Source organism: Sciurus vulgaris, assembly GCF_902686455.1.
Source record: "Sciurus vulgaris genome assembly, chromosome: 10".
Taxonomy (NCBI): Eukaryota; Metazoa; Chordata; class Mammalia; order Rodentia; family Sciuridae; genus Sciurus; species Sciurus vulgaris.
In genome coordinates, this window is record NC_136470.1 from 13,591,416 (window position 1) to 13,611,059 (window position 19,644).

At 35.5% G+C, this 19,644-nt stretch overlaps 3 protein-coding genes across 4 annotated transcripts; all 3 read right to left on the minus strand.

The window, feature by feature from the left end:
- Nucleotides 1–440: 440 nt before the first annotated feature.
- LOC306638105 (keratin-associated protein 19-7-like) lies at nucleotides 441–656 on the minus strand (the record flags this gene model as incomplete). Its single annotated transcript, XM_079101208.1, has 1 exon — nucleotides 441–656. The coding sequence occupies one exon, from the start codon at nucleotides 654–656 to the stop codon at nucleotides 441–443; it is 216 nt and encodes a 71-aa protein (XP_078957334.1).
- Nucleotides 657–4,195: 3,539 nt separating this feature from the next.
- LOC306638107 (keratin-associated protein 20-2-like) lies at nucleotides 4,196–4,405 on the minus strand (the record flags this gene model as incomplete). Its single annotated transcript, XM_079101209.1, has 1 exon — nucleotides 4,196–4,405. One exon carries the CDS (start codon nucleotides 4,403–4,405, stop codon nucleotides 4,196–4,198), a length of 210 nt encoding a protein of 69 aa, XP_078957335.1.
- A 3,684-nt stretch (nucleotides 4,406–8,089) lies between these two features.
- Nucleotides 8,090–8,341, minus strand: LOC306638099 (keratin-associated protein 20-2-like; the record flags this gene model as incomplete). 2 transcript variants are annotated; one of them, XM_079101202.1, is made up of 2 exons in its annotated part: nucleotides 8,090–8,178; nucleotides 8,254–8,341. In XM_079101202.1, 2 exons carry the CDS (start codon nucleotides 8,339–8,341, stop codon nucleotides 8,090–8,092), a joined length of 177 nt encoding a protein of 58 aa, XP_078957328.1. The 2 variants fall into 2 exon arrangements, with proteins under 2 accessions (XP_078957328.1, XP_078957327.1); XM_079101201.1 differs by having other exon boundaries at nucleotides 8,090–8,341.
- Nucleotides 8,342–19,644: the final 11,303 nt, after the last annotated feature.

Consider the following 19,644-nt stretch of genomic DNA (forward strand, 5'->3'; position numbering starts at 1 on the left):
TTACCACAGAAGAGCACGGCTCCTTCTCTCTCTCATATCTGTAAACCACCACACACCCATGACTAATCACATGCAAATAGACAAATAGTCATTCCACACTGATGAAGACAATTCAATAAAATTGTAACACACCAATGTTTCCAATGAAATACAGTTTATTTCATACTATGTATTTTTTATAAATTGAGAGTCAAATTTGATCACATTTTATATCATATAGTAATGATGTTTATCAAAGGAAACCTTTTCTCCAAATTATCACACAATCCAAGAGGTAATGATGAATCAATACAGTCATGATGACTTCATTTCCCCCAGATAATTCGGTACGTAGTGTCATTGTTGAAGACATCCAAACATTTCTCATGTGAAGAAAGTTTCAGATGATTCCAGTGAGACAGCAGGTTAAAGCCAAAGGGCTCAGCAGTTGAGGAAATTCCTTAGTAGAAGCCATAGGACCAGCATCTTCTATAGCAGAGTGGGCGGCAGCATCCATAACCATAGCCACCATAGCCACCATAGCCACAGCCTAGGCCACCATAGCCACAGCCATAACCACAGCCACCATAGCCACCACAGCCATAGCCATAGCCACAGCCTAGGCCACCATAGCCATAGCCCAGGCCTCCATAGTAGTTGCCATAGTAGCAGCTCATGCTGTCAGGAGTGGAGTGTTCAGGTCAGGATCAGGACAGAGGTGTCTTGAGTCTGGATGTCACTGTCTTCCACCTGCCTTTTATACACCTTGGGTGATGGGTAGGGAAAACCACAGGCAGGGCACAGTCACATTATCTCACTAATGTGCCACAGACAACGTCATGTGTATTTTGAATTATTGCGAAAACAAAGTCCTCATAACTGAGATAACTTTGTTCCTGTGTCAGTATTCCATGATCAATTTATGGGCCTTTAAAATGAAATTCTTGTTCTATTTTAAATGCTGTGTCTCATTCTGTATTTAGTTAATTGAACAAATATATCTGATTATATGGTTTAATGTAAATTATACAAAGAGGTATTTTATTTATATTTTTGTTTTTTGTCGTTTCCATTCTTACAGAGAAAGAAAGATTTTTCTCCTCCCTGCCTCCCTCTTTCCCTCCCTCCCTCCCTTCCTCCTCTCTTTTCCTTCCTTCCTTCCTTCCTTCCTTCCTTCCTTCCTTCCTTCCTTCCTTCCTTCCTTCCTTCCTTCCTTCCTTCCTTCCTTCCTTCCTTCCTTCCTTCCTTCCTGTGTTTCTTATTCTTTTCTTCTTGTGGAATTAATCTTATCTACATCAGACTTTCCAGAAAATACATGCTCATTAATAGAAAAGATACTCACTCCATGGTGCCCTTCATCATCCCAAATGAAGGTTGTAGATGTGAAGGTAAGAACTCTAAGGTCAAGTTCTTTGCTCCCTCCTTGACTCCTTGTTTTTTAAGAGGTGTCACCTATTCTCTAACAAGTGTCTTTCAGGTGCAGGAATGACATGTCCCTTAAAAAGTGTATGGATAGGTCCACATGATCCAGAGGGACCATTGAATCCAGGAAACAATTATTTGTTTCCTCAATATTTAGCTGATACATGAAGTACTGATGGGAACGAAGACATTTATTCACAAAAATTTTTTTCTCAGTTAACATACTACTGACATTATTTAAATTTAATTTACATAAAGTAAATTGGACCTATTATAAGAGGATTATTCAGTCAGTTAGAGAGTCAAGCAGGGTGATAAATCTAAATTATGTTCCACCACTGTAAATGTAGGCACTGGGGTGATTGGTAAGGAAGGAAAGCGCTTTCACTTCGATTTGAAGGTTGCTGACCCCAAATGTCTTCTGACTCATGAATCCTGCCAGTTCTGCTCCTTGCTATGACTGAACACTGAAGCGTCTTAGGTGCACTGATGTGACAAAACCCTGCTTTCCCCATAGTTCTCATTCAGATCATTTGAGAATTTGGAGAGAAAATCACACAGATCTGCTAGCCTCTTTCATATGGAAAGTGGCATTTATTGCTATAAACATGTGTCAATCATATTTAAAATATTGTATTGTGTGAAATTTATTATTATCTCTGTATTTCTTCTTATTATAAGGTTTATGGTCCATATAATGACATTCTAGAAGTGGCAAAAGGACATTGGAAAAAACTCTAGTGTTACAAAAGAAAACAAAGAAACGAGTTCTCTTTCTTTTAAAATGGGCAATAAATCATGTTTCCTGAGTAGGTATGCTATATTGAGTATTATGCATATGATATTGTTTTTCTGAAGCTAACTTTTAAATTCTTCACCACATTATTCATCTGCATTTTTAGAAAATAATTAGATTTTAAATTAGACTCTTTGATACATTTCTCCAAATTTAGCACAAACTGCAGTATGTGGTTGATGTTTTGGTTACACCCTTTGTTGCGTGTGGCTTCCTTTGTACATTTCCTTAGGATTACATAAGCTCAATATATTCTATTAAAATTTTAGAGGATCCAGAACACTATTATATTTCACCATTGAGAGCTGTGTTATGTTTTTGTTTTGGGGGGGCTATTGGAAAAGATCATATTGACCAAATTCAAACAAGGGTTATGATGAAATTCGGCCCTTTGAAGTTTGGTTAGGGTCTATTTACCCATTTTGGTAGAGTCTGTAGGAGATGAATTTTTGTCTTTGTAATAAGGATGAGTCTTCTTAATTCTAATCACTATTTTCTCATTGACTTGATACAAACAATTTTCAATATCATGTTCAAATGATTATGTTTTGTCTTAGGTAATGGACCAGGCAACTCCTAAATTACTAAAATAGCTCAGGGAGAAACCTGGCTTCGTTAAAGTCAGTCATCTCCCAGCACATTCTTACAAGGATTTTGTTTTTTATGTCTCTAACTATGATTTGCCAATCAAGAAAAATTAAAAAATGGACTTAGAATTCTGCTGGTTACTCTATGTCATACCAACTTCTTTCCTGACTCCTACAATCGTGAACTGCAGAATTTCACCCCTCTTTTGAACACTTTTGCCATCTTAAAAAATCAGTTTCCTTGTTCCTTTCTTGTCCATCAGCATTTCATTTCCTTTAATGCTGTCAGTTTGTTTCCTAAGTGAAACATAACCACTTTAAGGGTGAAAACAATTTGATTCTTGAGAAAATTATCATATGTAGGCATATGCATTTGATGAAAACCAGACTTCTGAGGGAAAAATACCCAAATATTAAATTAAGACACAGAAAATATCTCCTACTTTTGATAAAATCATCTTGCTATGCATAATACATGTATTTATTCTAAAGATAATAAATTAATATATATTGAAAGGCTTTGGTTGCCAAGATGGTAATCCAGAAGATGATCATTAGTGCAGACATTTTCAATATGATAAAGTCTGTAGTCATTGTTTAGGAAGGAGATAAACAGATGTATCTATCTATCTCTGTACACACACACACACACACACACACACACACACACACATACTTTTTTTTTAACTTGAGAAACACTTCACAAAGGCAAAACTGTATCTGATATCATCTGATCCCTCGGATTCCAAATAACAGGAGGTATACAATACAGATAATTTTTAAAAAATCTGAAGAAATACAAGCATATTTATAGAAAATAGCTATTTTAAAAACTTATAAGCAAAGAGTAATTGTAGAAAAGATGAAAAAGCATACAAAAAAGATTTTGTATGATCTTAGAAAGAATTTACCATTTTACCCCATTAATTTTAAGACCCTCATTGGCCACAGATAACCTTTGACCTGCTTACTCTTTCTCTCTTGCATGTACACACACGCTCTCTTTGGTAAACAACCACACAAACATGACTAATTACAAGCAAACACACAAATATACATGCTACACATATGGAGACAATTTAGAAGAACTGTAGCAAAGTCATAGTTGGAGTGAAATCAATTTATTAAATATATGTATCTTTTTATACAGTAGTTGTGAATCAAATTTGATCACATTTTACATAGTGTTATAAAGATCATTATCAAAGGAAAACTTTTCTCTGAACTGTCACACAATCTAAGAGAAAATGACGAATCAAGATTGCAATCTGATTTCTTTCATTTTTTTCAGAGGTTAGTATACAGTTGGTATTGTTGAAGAGATGCAAACATTTCTAAAGTGAAGAAAGTTGGAGTTGATTCCAGTAAGAAAGGAGGTTAGAGCTAATAGGCTCAACATTGTGGAAATTCCTCAGTAGAAGCCATAGGACCAGCACCTTCTGTAGCAGAGTGGGCGACAGCATCCATAACCATAGTTACCATAGCCACCATAGCCACAGCCTAGGCCACCATAGCCACCACAGCCGTAGCCATAGCCACCATAGCCACAGCCATAGCCACAGCCTAGGCCACCATAGCCATAGCCCAGGCCTCCATAGTAGTTGCCATAGTAGCAGCTCATACTGTCAGGAGTGGAGTGTTCAGGTCAGGATCAGGACAGAGGTGTCTTGAGTCTGGGTGTCACTGTCTGCCACCTGCCTTTTATACACCCTGGCTGCTGGGTGGGGAAAACCACAGGCAGGGCATGGTCACATTACCTCACTAATGTGCCTCAGACAACGTCATGAACATCTTGAATTATTGCAAAAACAAGACACATAACTGAGATAATTTTTCTCCTGTGTCAGTATTCCATGTTCAATTTATGGGCCTTTAAAGTGAAATTCTTCTTGTAATTTGAATTCCACTTATCATTCCACAATTAGTTAATTGAACACAAATATTTGATTATATGGTATAATGTAAATCATAAAAAACAGGTATTTCATTTTTTAAAAAATTTGTTCTATCTAGTTACATATGGCAGTAGGATGCATTTGTACATTTTGATAAATCATACATAAATGGAGTATAATTTTTCATTTTTCTGATTGTACATATTGTAGTATCACATCAGTCATGCTGTAATATATATTTTACATGAGGTAATTTTTAATATTTTTTTGTGTTGTTTCTATTCTTCCACAGAGATTTTCTTCCTTGTTTTATTACTTCTTTTTTTTCTTTCTCTTTTACCTTCTTCCTTCTTTCCTTCCTTCCTTTCCTTCTTTTCTTTCATCCATTCATTCTTTCCTTCGATCCTTCCTTCCTCCCTTTCTTCTGCCTCTCATTTTTTGTGAAATAATCTTATATATATCTCAGATTTTTCAGAAAATACAGGAATCATTAACAGCTGAAAAGTATATTTGCTCCATGGTTTCCTTCATCGTCACAAATGTGAATGTAAAACACTCTAAGGCAGAGTTGTGTGCTCCATTCTCAACTCTTATAGCTTCTAAACAGGTGTCACGTTTCCTCTTACCAGTGTCTTACAGGTGCAGGAACGCATGTCTTTTCAAAAGGGTATGGCTAGGTCCATGTGATCCAGAGGGACCAAACTATACAGGCAACTGTGATTTTCTTCCTCAATTATTAACTGATACATGGGGTAATGATGGCAAAAAAAAAAAAAAAAAAATACGCATGGAAAGTTTTTTTTTGTTTGTTTGTTAATATATTACATTTATTAAAATATAATTTACTTGACATAAATTAGACCTATTACAAGAGGACAGCTTGATAAGTTAGAGTCAAGCAGGGTGATAAATCTAAATTATGTTCCCCCACTGTGAATGTAGGCACTGAGGGAATTGGTAAGGAAGGAAAGAGCTTCCACTTTGGTTTTAAAGTTGCTGAACCCAAATGTCTTCAGATTCACGAATCCTGCCAGTTCTGCTCCTTGCTGTCATTGAACACTGAAGCGTCTTAGGTGCACTGATGTGACAAAACCCTGCTTTCCCCATAGTTCTCATTCAGATCATTTGAGAATTCGGAGAGAAAAATCACACAGGTCTGCTAGCCTCTTTTGGATAGAAAGTGGCACTTACTGTTATAAACATGTGTCAATCATATTTTAAATATTGCATTGTGTGAAATTTATTATTATTTTTGCATTTTTTCTTATTACAAGACATATAATGACATTCTAGAACTGGCAAAAGGACATTGGAAAAAAACTCTAGTGGTACAGAAGAAAAAACCAACAAACGAGTTCTCTTTCTTTTAAAATGGAACAATAAATCATGTTTCCAGACTAGGTATGCTATATTGAGTATTATGCATATGATATTGTTTTTCTGAAGCTAACTTTTAAATTCTTCACCACATTATTCATCTGCATTTTTAGAAAATAACTAGATTTTAAATTAGACTCTTTGATACATTTCTCCAAATTTAGCACAAACTGCAATATGTGTTTGATGTTTTGGTTACACCCTTTGTTGCGTGTGGCTTCCTTTGTACATTTCCTTAGGATTACATAAGCTAAATATATTCTATTAAAACTTGGGAGGACCCAGACACTATTATATTTCACCATTGAGAGCTGTGTTATGTTTTTGTTTTGGGGGGCTACTAGAAAAGATCATATTGACCAAATTCAAACAAGGGTTATGATGAAATTCGGCCCTTTGAAGTTTGGTTAGGGTCCATTTACCTATTTTGGTAGAGTCTATAGGAGATGAATTTTTATCTTTCTATTAAAGATGGTGCTGCTTAATTCTAATCATTATTTTCTCATCAACTTGATATGAACAGAATTTTTGATATCATGTTCAAATTGTTCTGCTTTGTGTATTAGGTAATGGACCAGACAACTCCTAAAACCTCTAACGTGGTTCAGGGAGAAACCTGACTTTGTTAAACTCAGTCATCCCTGAGCACATTCTTACAAGAATTTTATTTTTTTTTATGTCTCTACCTATGATTTGCTTATGAAGAAAAATTAAAAATGGAGTTAGAATTCTGCTGATTATTCTATGTCATACTGGTCTCTTTCCTGGCTTCTAAAATTGAGAACTGTAATTTCACCCCTGTTTTCAACACTTTTGCCATCTTAAAAAATCAGTTTCTTTTTTCCTTATCCTCTCCATCAGTATTTCCTTGCCTTTAATCCTGTCAGTTTGCTTCCCAAGTGAAACATAACCATTTTAAGAGTGAAAACAATTTGATTCTTGAGAAAATTATAATATGTAGGCATAAGCATTTGTTAAAGACCAGACTTCTGGGTGAAAAAGAAAATACCCAAATGTTGATTTAACACAAAGAAAGTATCTCCTAATTTTAATACATTCATCTTGCTATTCATAATCCATGCATTTTTTTCTAAAGAGAAGAATAAATTGATACATGTTAGAATGCTATTTGGTTGGCATGATGGTAATCCAGAAGGTGATCAATCAGTGCAGATATTTTCAATATAATAAGTCTGCCATCATTGTTTAGTCAGGAGATACAGTTCTGTATCCATTTATCTCTATAAGCACACGCGCACACACACACACACAAACACACAAATATACACAAATACCACATATTTATTTAATTTGAGAAACATTCACAGAGATAGAACTGTAGCTGACATCATCTGATCCCTTGGATTATAAACAACCCAATGAATACAAATACCAAGAATTTTTAAAAATCTGATGAAATGCAAACATATTTGTAGAAAATATCTATTTTAAAAACTTATAAGCAATGCATGGGAGAGATGAAAAGACAGAAACAGATTTAGTATGATATGTTAGAAAGAATGTATGGTTTTGCCCCATTCTGTTTTAGACTGCTATTGACCACAAAAGACCTCTGACTTGTTAACTATGGGTCTCTTGTAAGCACAAACAGTCTCTCCCCTGCTGTGTAAACAACAACACACACACGACTATTCACATGCAAATACACAAATATACATGCTGCACTGGTGGAGACAATTTAAGAGAACTGTAGTACAGCCAACATAGCAGTGAAAAACAATTTATTTAATATATGTATGTTATACAGTATTTGTGAATCAAATTTGATCAAATTTTACATAGTGTTATAATGATAATTTTCAAAGGAGAAATCTTTTCTCCAAATTATCACACAATCCAAGGGGTAATGATGAATCAACACAGGATGCTGATTTCATTCATTTTTCTCAAATAATCTGATACATGTTGATATTGTTGAAGACATCCAAACATTTCTCATGTGAAAAATGTCAGAGATGATTCCAATGAGACAGGAGTTTAGAGCCAACAAGCTCAGCAGCTGAGGAAATTCTTCAGTAGAAGCCATAGGACCAGCACCTTCTGTAGCAGAGTGGGCGACAGCATCCATAACCATAGCCACCATAGCCACCATAGCCACAGCCTAGACCACCATAGCCACCACAGCCATAGCCACCATAGCCACCACAGCCGTAGCCTCCATAGCCACCATAGCCACCATAGCCACAGCCATAGCCATAGCCACAGCCTAGGCCACCATAGCCATAGCCCAGGCCTCCATAGTAGTTGCCGTAGTAGCAGCTCATGCTGTCAGGAGTGGAGTGTTCAGTTCAGGATCAGGACGGAGGTGTCTTGAGTCTGGATGTCACTGTTTGCCACCTGCCTTTTATACACCCCTGGTGCTGGGTGGGGAAAACCACCACAGGTATAGTCATGTTCTCTCACTAATGTGCCTCACACAATGTCATGAACATCTTGATTTATTGCAAAAACAAATTCTCATAACTGAGATAATTTTGTTCCTATGTCAGCATTCCATGATCCATTTATAGGTCTTTAAATGAAAATTTTTTTTCTTTTTTAAATGTCATGTCTCATTCCATTACACATTTATTTAATTGAATACCTATGATCTGATTATATAGTACTGTGTAAATTATGAAAGGAGGTATTTAATTTTTATTTTCATTTTGTGTTTTTTCCATTCTTCCAAAGGAGGATAGGTTTTCTTTCATTCTCTCCTTCCTCCCTTCCTTCCTTCTTTCCTTTCTTCCTTTTTTCCTTCCTTCCTTCCTTCCTTCCTTCCTTTTTTCCTGTTATGGTTTGGATGTTAGGTGTCCCCTCAAAGCTCATGTGTGAGACAGTGCAAGAAGACTTAGTGGTGACATGATTGGGTGATGAAATCCTTAACTAAGTCAGTGTATTAATCCCCTGATAAGTATTAACTGCATGGTAACTGAAGGCAGGTACAATGTGCCTGGAGGAGGTAGGTCATTGGGGGTGTCCCTTTGGGGTCTATATTTGGTGAGTTGAGCTTAGTCTCTCTCTGCTTCCTGATCACCATGTGAGCTGCTTCTCTCCACTATACCTTCCACCATGATGCTCTGTCTCACCTTGAACCCTGAGGAATGGACTGAGACTTCTGAATCTGAGCCCCCAAATAACCTTTTTCTCCTCTAAAATTGTTCTTGTCTCTTTTATTCATTGCAGCAAAAAAGCTGACTAAAACGCTTCCTTTTTTCTTTCCTTCCTTCCTTCCTTCCTTCCTTCCTTCCTTCCTTCCTTCCTTCCTTCCTTCCTTCCTTCCTTCCTTCCTTTCTTCCTTCCTTCCTTCTTGAGAATTTGTTATTACCTTATATTTCAAAGTTACCAGAAAATTAATTACTATTTCATAATGAACAGAAACTATATTTGTTCCATGGTTCACTTGGACAACCCAAATGATGTTTTCAGATGCAAGTGTGAATACCCTAAGGTAAGTTGGGTGCTCCATCCTCAACTCATTGATTTTTTTTTATAACTGTCACTTTTCCTCTTTACAAATGTCTTGCAGGTGCAGGAATGACATGCCTCTTGGGATTGATTAGAGGGACCAAATGAACCATGCACCCCATCTCTGCTTCCTCAGTTTTGGTTGATGATAAAGTATTGGTGGGAACAAGGTTACTCAGTCATGGAAAAATGTTTTTGGTTTGGCTAACAATATATACTGATGCTGATTAAAATACAATTTACCTAATATTAATTAGATCTATTATAAATATAGACACTCACCAAGTTTGACAGTCAAACAGAGATAAATCTAAATTATGTTCCAACGCTCTAAATGCAGGTATTGGAGGATTTCACAAGAAAGAAGAGCATTCACTCAGATTTTACACTTTCTGAACCCAAGTGTCTCTGGTCTCACAATCCCACCATGTCTACTCCTTGCTACACTGAAACTAATCACAGCTTTGTGGGCATGATGAAAACCCTGCTTTTTCCCAGAGTTAGATCATTTGCGACTTCTGAGAGAAATTCATGTAGCTCTGCTTGTCTCTTTCAATTAATATATATTGTTATAAACTTGTCAGTCATTTTAGGACATTGCATTTTGTGCAATTTATCATCCTCTCTTTATCTCTTCTATGTACTAGGTCTCTTGTCCATACCATGGCATGCTAGAAGTGACAAAAGGATATGGGAGGAAATTCTAGTGTTGCAAAAGAAAAAAAAGTAAAACGATTTTTCTTTCTTTTGAAACTAGAAAATAAATTGTATTTCTTGAGCAGGTATGCTATGATTAGTTTCATACATATTACACATTTGTCCAAATAATTAACACATTTTTTTTCAAGTGCCCAGATAATGTTCAGTGCCTATGGTAGTCATCAGCATTTCGTTAATAGTGTTGGTGTTAAAATGCTATGATGTCTACAAAAGGTTGGAGAAAAATTCTCAGCTCATTGAAGACAGCTGTGCTGAGATGGTGAGATCAGAACCTGGGAGATTTTAGTATCAAACACTGGGCAGCCAGCAGCCACTGGAAAAGCAATTCCATCTCTACTGTACCTGTGATCTGATATCCTGTAGCATGCAGACAGAATCATGTGAGGCATACAGAGCAAGTCATCTCTTTTGAGGCACAATGCTAAGGTACTCAGGCTAAAGTTAGGGAGTCAATACATAGACAAAGTGAAGATTGCTATATGCTGTGATAGACAAAGGACTGTTTTTCCTAACAGAAGTGTCATTTAAATGTTTGATATATGAATGCTAACTGATAGTCTGTTCTAATGTAGTAACGGCTTCTGAGTCTCAGGGAAGCAGATTACATAGACAAATATACCTTAGATAAAGGTAACTCATGTTCAGATCCTTGGATGTTTAGGTATGTCAAAATCTCAGGAAACATTTAAAGACAGTGTTGTTCTTTAATGTCTGTCTCTGTCTATCACTGTTCCTTTTCTTGGGTACACACATACATATACAAACAAGTAACACAAAGTTAATGGAGCAAAATTAATATAAATATATTGAAGCACAGTTTATAGGAGTTCACAGCTTATTAAAAATGAATTTTGTTTTATCATATGAAATACATGAAATAAAGTAAGCTCTCTGACTCTGGATTCCTCATCCATAGATTCAACGTTCAAAACTATTTATAATACATCTATACTTAACAAGTTCAGACATTATTTTTCTTGTAATTACTCCCTAAACAATATAGTAATAACTAATTACAAAGAATTTAGATTGTGTTAGGTATTAGGATCTATCTAGAGATGATGTAAATTATACAGGAGGATATGCAGAGTTTATATGCAAAAACTCCACTCCTTTAAACAGGAATTGAGTGTACACACATTCTGGTATCCCCAAGAGTTCTGAAACCAATCTGCTGAGAAACTAAGCTATAACTTTATACTAAATAGAATAAGGCTTTTATCAAATAAAGTGTAAAACTTTTCCACGAATTACATGACATCCCTTTGACTTTGGTTAATCAAAATGGGGAAAGCTGGATCTGAATTTATTTGGTAGTCAGGAAAGATGATGGCATTTCTGGTGTGAGTATGGAGGTGGAGTTGGAAATACAAGTGGAGGAGTCCTGTAGGTTGAGCTGCTCAGGAGGAACCTTAATAGAACCCACAGCACATGAACCAGAGCATTGTACTGCAAATGAGTCGCCCACAGACCAGGCATGACAGAGGCTGCCATTATAGCCTGTGATGTCAGAAATTGAATGTTCAGTGAAGGAGCAGGAATGTGCTTCCTCAGATGGGACGTCAACACCTGTGCAGAGCAGGCACTTTTAAATACTCTGCAACTGGCTTCAGAAGCCATGAGCAGTGCTGTTCTCACATTCAAGACTAATCACTCAAATAAAACGTCATGGCTGACATAAGGGTGAACTACTGCACGATTCAATGTGACAGAGGAAGATTTATTTTTCACTTTTGTTAAGAAGTAATTATGATTTACTCAATTTTAGTTCTGCCCACATTTTATTCAGTCATTATGTTGGCCTAGGAAAGTGATCATTACCTACATCATATTATTCATAGTTACAGGAGAGTTGAGGGATAGAAAAGAACCGCCAAACCCTAATTCTCCGTTGCTCATCAATGTGCAGCATTACGTACGATGCCGTCATTTGGATAATGGAATAATGGAAATGTGTCTGTGTATGCAGGTGTGAAGCTCTGGTTTCACTCATGTTCCTAATCGAATTAATGGAATTCATTAGAGTGGTATGATTTTATATGGTCCATCATTTAAGCAAATGACATTCAATTATTTAGGAGTTGGTAATTGAGGGTCTACAATATGCCAATCATAATAATATTACATTAATATTATTAGTGTGGGTATGCTTTCCAATGTAACCTGTTTTCTCATTCATAGCCTTATATACTATAAGATGTAGTAATGTTGAAAAGTCGTTTGAAAGTATTGAGATTTTCCCACACCAGAGTAATTCCTAAACTGAATTCCTTTAATTGGCTATCTCTAATGTTAGGATGCTGATCATACATCTTTAAATTATTTATGTTAGAACAATGTGGCTTTACAATCCCATAACAGATGAAATATGAAATATGGTCAGAATATGATAATGAAGTGGTTATATTCTATATAAGATGTTTGAGCTAACCAATAGGAAGACATTGAGTTCACAGGAAGATACATCTCATGCAAAACCGAAAGTCTAAGACCTATTCAAATATTTACACTAAAACTAAAAAGAGTAGGAATGAAATGAATTGTCTTTATGAGAAAAAAGAAATGCACACAAAATTAGACTAGTACAAATAATTTTGGGGAATATAGATATTGAGAATATAACAAATTTAACAGTAAGAAAATTAAAAAGTGATATTTTGCTGATTTGTGAACATCACATAGCCATTTCTCAGATTGCAAATTGGATTGAGTTTGGTTGTGGGGTATAGACACTGCTTCTATGCTTGATTTTCTGGAATTTTCTTCTGTTTTACAGTTGCCCTGTTGCTCCTGCAGTGACATGTCTGTTTAAAGTGTTTGATAGTCAGAAAGACCCCAGTAAGGCATGTACGGGTCTTGATCTTTCTCAGCTCCTGAGAAGTATGTGCTTTGTGAAAGCAAATCTGTACTTAGGTGGGACTGTGCTCCGGGTTGTCCTTAAGATGAATATTTGAATGCAGTGGAGATAACCTTTTCTGATCCTTTATGGATCAAGTGTCAAAAGCTATACATTGTGTGAACAAAAAGAGCACAGCAAAGTGTTTCAGTGAAATTTGCTTCAGATGAATAGCTGAAGAAACTAAAATGGCATACACAAATATACTCTTGTTATTGATATATTTTAACATTATTAAATGCCATTTTTTTCTATTTTATTTAACATTTTTAAGGATACTTTATATGAGTTGCATCTGAGTCTCTCATCAGAGGTCGAAATTTCTTTCAAAATATATAAATATAATCCACTCAATAATATTATCTACTATAATCTAGTAATATTTTAGAGCTATATATTATTATATTGCAGTAATATATCCATGAGATTGGATTATCTTCATAGGATTTAATTGTCGAAATGTGGAGGAAGAATTTTTAGAAAAATACTTCTAAGGGAACTTCACAGTAAAAATATACAATATAAATATTTTAACGTACATTGAGTTAAAATGACTTATATTACCTGATGTTATAAATATTGCAGGTTTCTGAGAATACTTTATATGAATTTGCTTTCAGCGTGGCCATTGTTCTTTTGCCATGCCTTTGGTAATGTTGACATTTCAAATCTGGATGATGTGCAGAGATGGTGATGGTGAGCTTTTCCTGAAGGATGTTTATACACAATTTGCAAAAACACAGAGTCAGCAACCAGGATGCATGACAGAATTTTCCTTCTCTCTTTGAACTGTAGTGCCGCAGTCCCAAGAATGTGAGGTGGAGGGGACCAAATGCAATCACACAGGAGCAAAGAAACTACCAAAGATGTGTCTAGATAGGAATGATGCATTTTTGCAGGCAATGCATTAATTAAAATCTTAACATCTGGGAATAGAACACATCTGGTTTAGATAACAGGAGAGACAGTCACACAGAAACATTTTATGCAAACAATTTAGAAAAAAAACTGGGGAACAGATATCAGTGTTTGTGTATGTCTTTGAAATATTTTATATAATTTATATTGGTATATTTTAATGAGAACAGAGTAAGGGCAGTAAAAAGAATTGCCATAACCTTTTTGCTAAGATCCTCTGTTAACATTTAAGTACATCTACATTCTACATTTCACTGTCTCCATCAGTCTTGATCTCCTATCACTTAAATCACCAAGTATCACAATTCTATAAATGTCACTGTCCCCAATGTGGGTACCGTAGAGACATCACATTGACTTTCAGGTTCTAGGATTGGGCTCCCCCAAGCACAATACAGCGTTGTTCTCTGGGTTCCCTTATGTCTTACGGTTGTCCAGAGATTGCTGTAGCTGCTTTCTTACAGCATCAGAAAGCATGTGACCACTCTTCATCTTTCTTTCCTTTCAATGGAGAATGCAGGTGCTTTGTGTAGATGCAGTGAGGTTTGTACCTGTGGACATTCTAAACCAGAAATTGGAGAAAGCGTGGCTGGAGATTTTCTTTAAGATCAACTGCAACATTTTACATGGCATTTGTGGCTTAGCTTGGAGTCAGGTAGAAGCAGGAAGTTGTGTTGCTAGAAAGTAAAAAACACAATTAGAGCTCTGTTGAGCAAACTCTAGCTATGAAAGGTATGCACAGAGAATCCTTCAAATAATCTGTTTGCACTTACACACTACTCAGTTGCTATTGGTATGTTTAGCCTGTGCTTGGGTAATTTTATTTATTAATCTACAACTGAAGGAGGCTTGGTCAGATTAAATGATCCATATAAATCAAATGTCCTCACTTTTCTTAGAGTGATTGAATGAGAAACAGAATGTCTCTCTTTACCCTGCTGCTGAGTTAACACCATTACCTGACACACAGTCCTATTTACACATTGTTATTATTTAACCATTCAGAACATCTTGATGTATTTATGGAAAATCTCCTATTATTGCTCATAAACAGGCATAGAAAATGAAAAAGGTATAGACACCACAGCATGCACAAAAATGACAAAGAAAAGTGAATATAAATGCAAAGCATTTTTCAAGGAAGGACAATATTTTTTGGAAAAGCAACAAAATTTTCACATTGATGTTTTTAAGTTACAGTGAATGGCAAAATAATAACATATCAGATGTAAACACTCCTACGAATGGGGAGGGGTTATATGTGACTTTGGTCAATCAAGTGGAAGCATGCTGTATCTAAGTAGTCAATTTGAAGATGAAATACTGTGTAATAAACTTTTTGCTGTTGAGAAACAGAAATAAACTTCTTATAGGAAGAATTGTGGGAGAATTGTTGGAAGTAGAGGAGGAATAGTTCTATTGGCTAAGTGACTCCAGAAGTTTCTCAGTAGGCCATAGGATGAGTATCTGCCACAGCAAGATGGACAAAGAAAATATTTCAGACACACACACACACAATGTGATATTATTGAGTTTTAAGACAGAAGGAAATGCTCCTGACAACATGGATAAATCTGGAAGATATTATGTTCAATGAAATAAGTGAGACTAAGACAAATACTACAACCATAATAACTTCTGTAAACAAACATGTAACATGCTGTAAAAGGACAAGAGTCCCTCATCATTGAAAGAGTAGTCCTAATGGAAAAGATATTGCAGTGGACTGATATGGGGTGACACAGAGGCATATCAATACATGGTTCAATACAAATATGTAGTCAGGGATGGGTTAAGAACACATACCAAAATAGCATCATGGAGAAAGAAGCTGTCTTTGTGGAACATATTATTAAGTGATTAAGGTAATTATTAGTTACAGTTTCAGTTTATGAAGATAAGGTTCTTGTATGAAGGTGTTGATAAAACGCTGATTATAGTTGTACGTGAATGCACATTGTACACCAGTGTTGCCTAGGAAGACTTTGGGAGGCAAGTCAGGCACTGTCTTCACTCATGATCCCTCAGAACCAATGGAAATGGAGTGAGTGAAAACAAAGTAAAACTGACAATGATGATGCTGTTTTAAAATAAAGATTACTGCTCTGCCCTTGTATCCTGTCAAATTAAACTATATGAAGGATTGAAATGGAATAGAATTTAATAAAAATATTCTGTAAATCACAATATATTTCAACCAATTTTAATCAACTAATATAAAATATGACAAATTTGAATTTTCCACAACCTTTCCCCACACTGCTCCTGTCAGCTAAGACTGGGTTGGCTGGTATTTGAAAAAGAATAAAAAAGATTTAGGATTCAAAACAAGCCCTGGAAACAGAGCCAAGCCAGTTGATCACAGAGAAGGAATCAAATAATCTAATCTGCTTCAGAGATTCCTCAATAGAATCCACAAGACCAGAATCCCCCACAGGAACGTGGCCAGTGTCAACTAGTCCGACTCCTATCCAGCTGCAGTCCCACCCACCGCTGCTGTAATAATTTCTATAAACAAACATGGAACATACTATAGAAACATGGGAATGGATTATTCAGTTGAGAAACAGGGAAATAATGCCCCAGACTGCCTGTAACCATCTACATGTTACCTTTTATGAAATCCTTAACAGTGGATGGACGAAGTCCAGGATAGCATTTATCACACATTCTACCTTGAATTGAATCGTATGGTGAAATCTTCATAAACAAGATTACTTTGCTATAGATGTCAGGAACCCGGAAGTCATAGATAGTGACTCTAATATGAGGTGTTTCTACAATGATTAGAAAACCAAAACCCAGTAACTTAATTGAAAATGAGCAGAAGATCTGAAGAAACACATCATCAAATAAGATATATAGATGGTAGTATATATTAAAATGCTTAAAATCATGTCATTAAGGAATTGCAAACTTAAACTATTAGAAAGGATAATATCCAAAATGCTGCAAACACCAAAAACAACCAAAGAAAGGGAACAGCATGAACTTCCATTCATTGCTGCTATAATCCAAAATGATCTAGCGACTTTGGAAAACAGCACATATCAGTTTCTTATTAAATTAAAAATTCTTCTAGTTTGCAATCCAGAAATTGCCCTCCTTTATTGAAAAGAATACAAAAATTATGCCCATATAACCACTTTCATGTAGATGTGTATGGCAATAATATAGATAATTACCAAAATTTGGAACTGAGAAGATATCCTCCAGTAGGTTTCTGGAAAAATAAGTCATGGTACCTCTAAATAATGGGAATTTATTCAGCACTAAAAATAGGCAAGTTATTAAGTGGTGAGAAGACATGGAGGAATCCTGAATGTCTATTTTTGATTTCAAGAAACCCATCTGCAAAGGGCACAAGCCAAGTGATCCCAAGTATAATGCAGAACTATGCAGCCAATGAAATGATTCTGGGTAACCAACCAAAGCATTTATATGATTTATTAGTATTTATTTATTTCATTTCATCTCCTGAACATTTTTGACCATGGGATTCTAGATTGAGAGTTACATGTAATCCATTATTAAAATATCATTGTACATTACTTCAGCTTCCTTTGCTTCTGTGGAGGAGATTATAGTCAGCATTATTGCTTCTCTTTGTAGATGATTTGTTTCTTTACTCCAGCTTCATCAGGTTCTTGGCTTTGCATACAATTTTCAGCTGTTGAATTATGACTTGTTGTGATTTTGACTGGATTTATCCCTCTTGACAGAGCGCAGTGTTTAGAATTGGTAGGTTGATGCTATTCAACACTTTCAGAAAGTGATACTGTTTTCTCCAACTAAACATCTTATGCCTCATTCTTTCCTCCCCTGCAGAACTTCAGTTACATGGATGTTTTACCAGTTGAAGAGATATGACACATACTTTATAATCTTCAAAATTTACCTTCCAATTTTTCTATTTTTAGTCAGTCAAATTGATTTTACAAACCTGGATTTAAGTTTAATAACTGAGATTTTTCTGAAGAAAAATTTATTAAATTCTTAATACACTATTCACCTGCTCTTTTTAAGTATTTGAATTTGAATTTGATTATTTGGTACATTTCTAGTATTATAACACTCATTTTATATGTTTCCTTGAAGTTTCTTGTTTTTTTCAATCATGACTATTTAAAAATTTCTTCTCTGCAAGCTCCAACCTGTAACTCATGATGTGGTTAGCTTTTGTTATCAGTGTTTCTTTTGCATACTTCCGTAGGGTTCCACAGGCCCAACATACTGCATTAAAATCATAGAAGATACAGAACAATATTATATTGTACCATAGAATTTTTGGGTTGTTTTTGTTGCTCTTGGGCTGTTAGAAATAGTCTGAAGGTCCTAATTGGCATAAACACTAACATAAAACTAGGCTACTAGAATTTTGGCTATGGTCTGTTTACCTGTTTTGGTGGAACCAATAGAGGATATCTGTGTCTCTTTCAATTAAGAAGTCTTCTTAGCTGTTCTTTAGTTCTAGTGACAATTTTCTCGCCACTGGGATAAGGACAAAATTTCTGTCTAATTTTTAAAAATTTTCACTTGACGTCATAGAAAACTGAGCCAAGTCACTTCAGAGTTTCTAAGACACCTCTGTGAAGCTCAGTGTCCTTTCAGAATGTTTTTAGCAGCTTGGGATCTCCTATGTCACCAACAATGGTTTGCTAGCCCAGAAAGAAAAAAAAAAAAAGAGGAAAAACAGACCCAGAATGATACTGGCTACTCTGTCACAGTGGCCTCTTGCCTGACTCCTAGAACCGCCAATTTCACCAATACCAGATTATTGGTACCTTTATACTTCACTTTACCCTTCACATTTCAGTGCACCCCTGCTGTCAGTTTGAGTTTTCCAACGAAACATAATTACTTTAAGAGTGGAAAGAATTTGATTCTGGAGAAAATTAGCATATGCAGGCCTCTACATTCTGTAAAGACAAGATTTTGGGGTGAAAAAGAAAATGAACTAATGCTAATTTGGTACTGAGAAAGTAACTCATGGTTTTGATAGATTTATCTTGCTGTGCATAATACATGGATTTTTCTAAATAGCAGATTAAACTGACATTTTGAAGGGCAATTTGGTTGCCATGATGGTAATCCAGGACGTCATTATTACTGCAGACAATTTCAGTGTGATTGAAGATTGAAGTCCTTGTTTAGGGAGGAGATATGGATATAAATATAAAGATCTTTATCTCTATATCTATGTCTATATTTATATCCATCAAAGTCTATTGGTTTGCATTCATGCACAACACACATATGTACTTAATTTGAGAAACAGAGGTGGAGCTGGTATAATAACTGGTGAGCCAAACCATACAAAATGTATAAATATAAAGAATTTTTTTAATGATCTAATGTGAAATACACACATTTTTGTAGAAAAGTGCCATTTTAAAAACTTAACAAGGAAAGGGAAATTGTAAGACAGAAAAAGAGACAAATAAAAGAATGGTTTTTGTCTGACATTTTGGAAAGAATTCATATTTTTACCCTATTAATTTTTAGATACTTAATTGCCACAAAAAGACTTGTTCTTTCTTTCTCCCACATTGCTACAAACAGACAATAGATAAACATATGCAA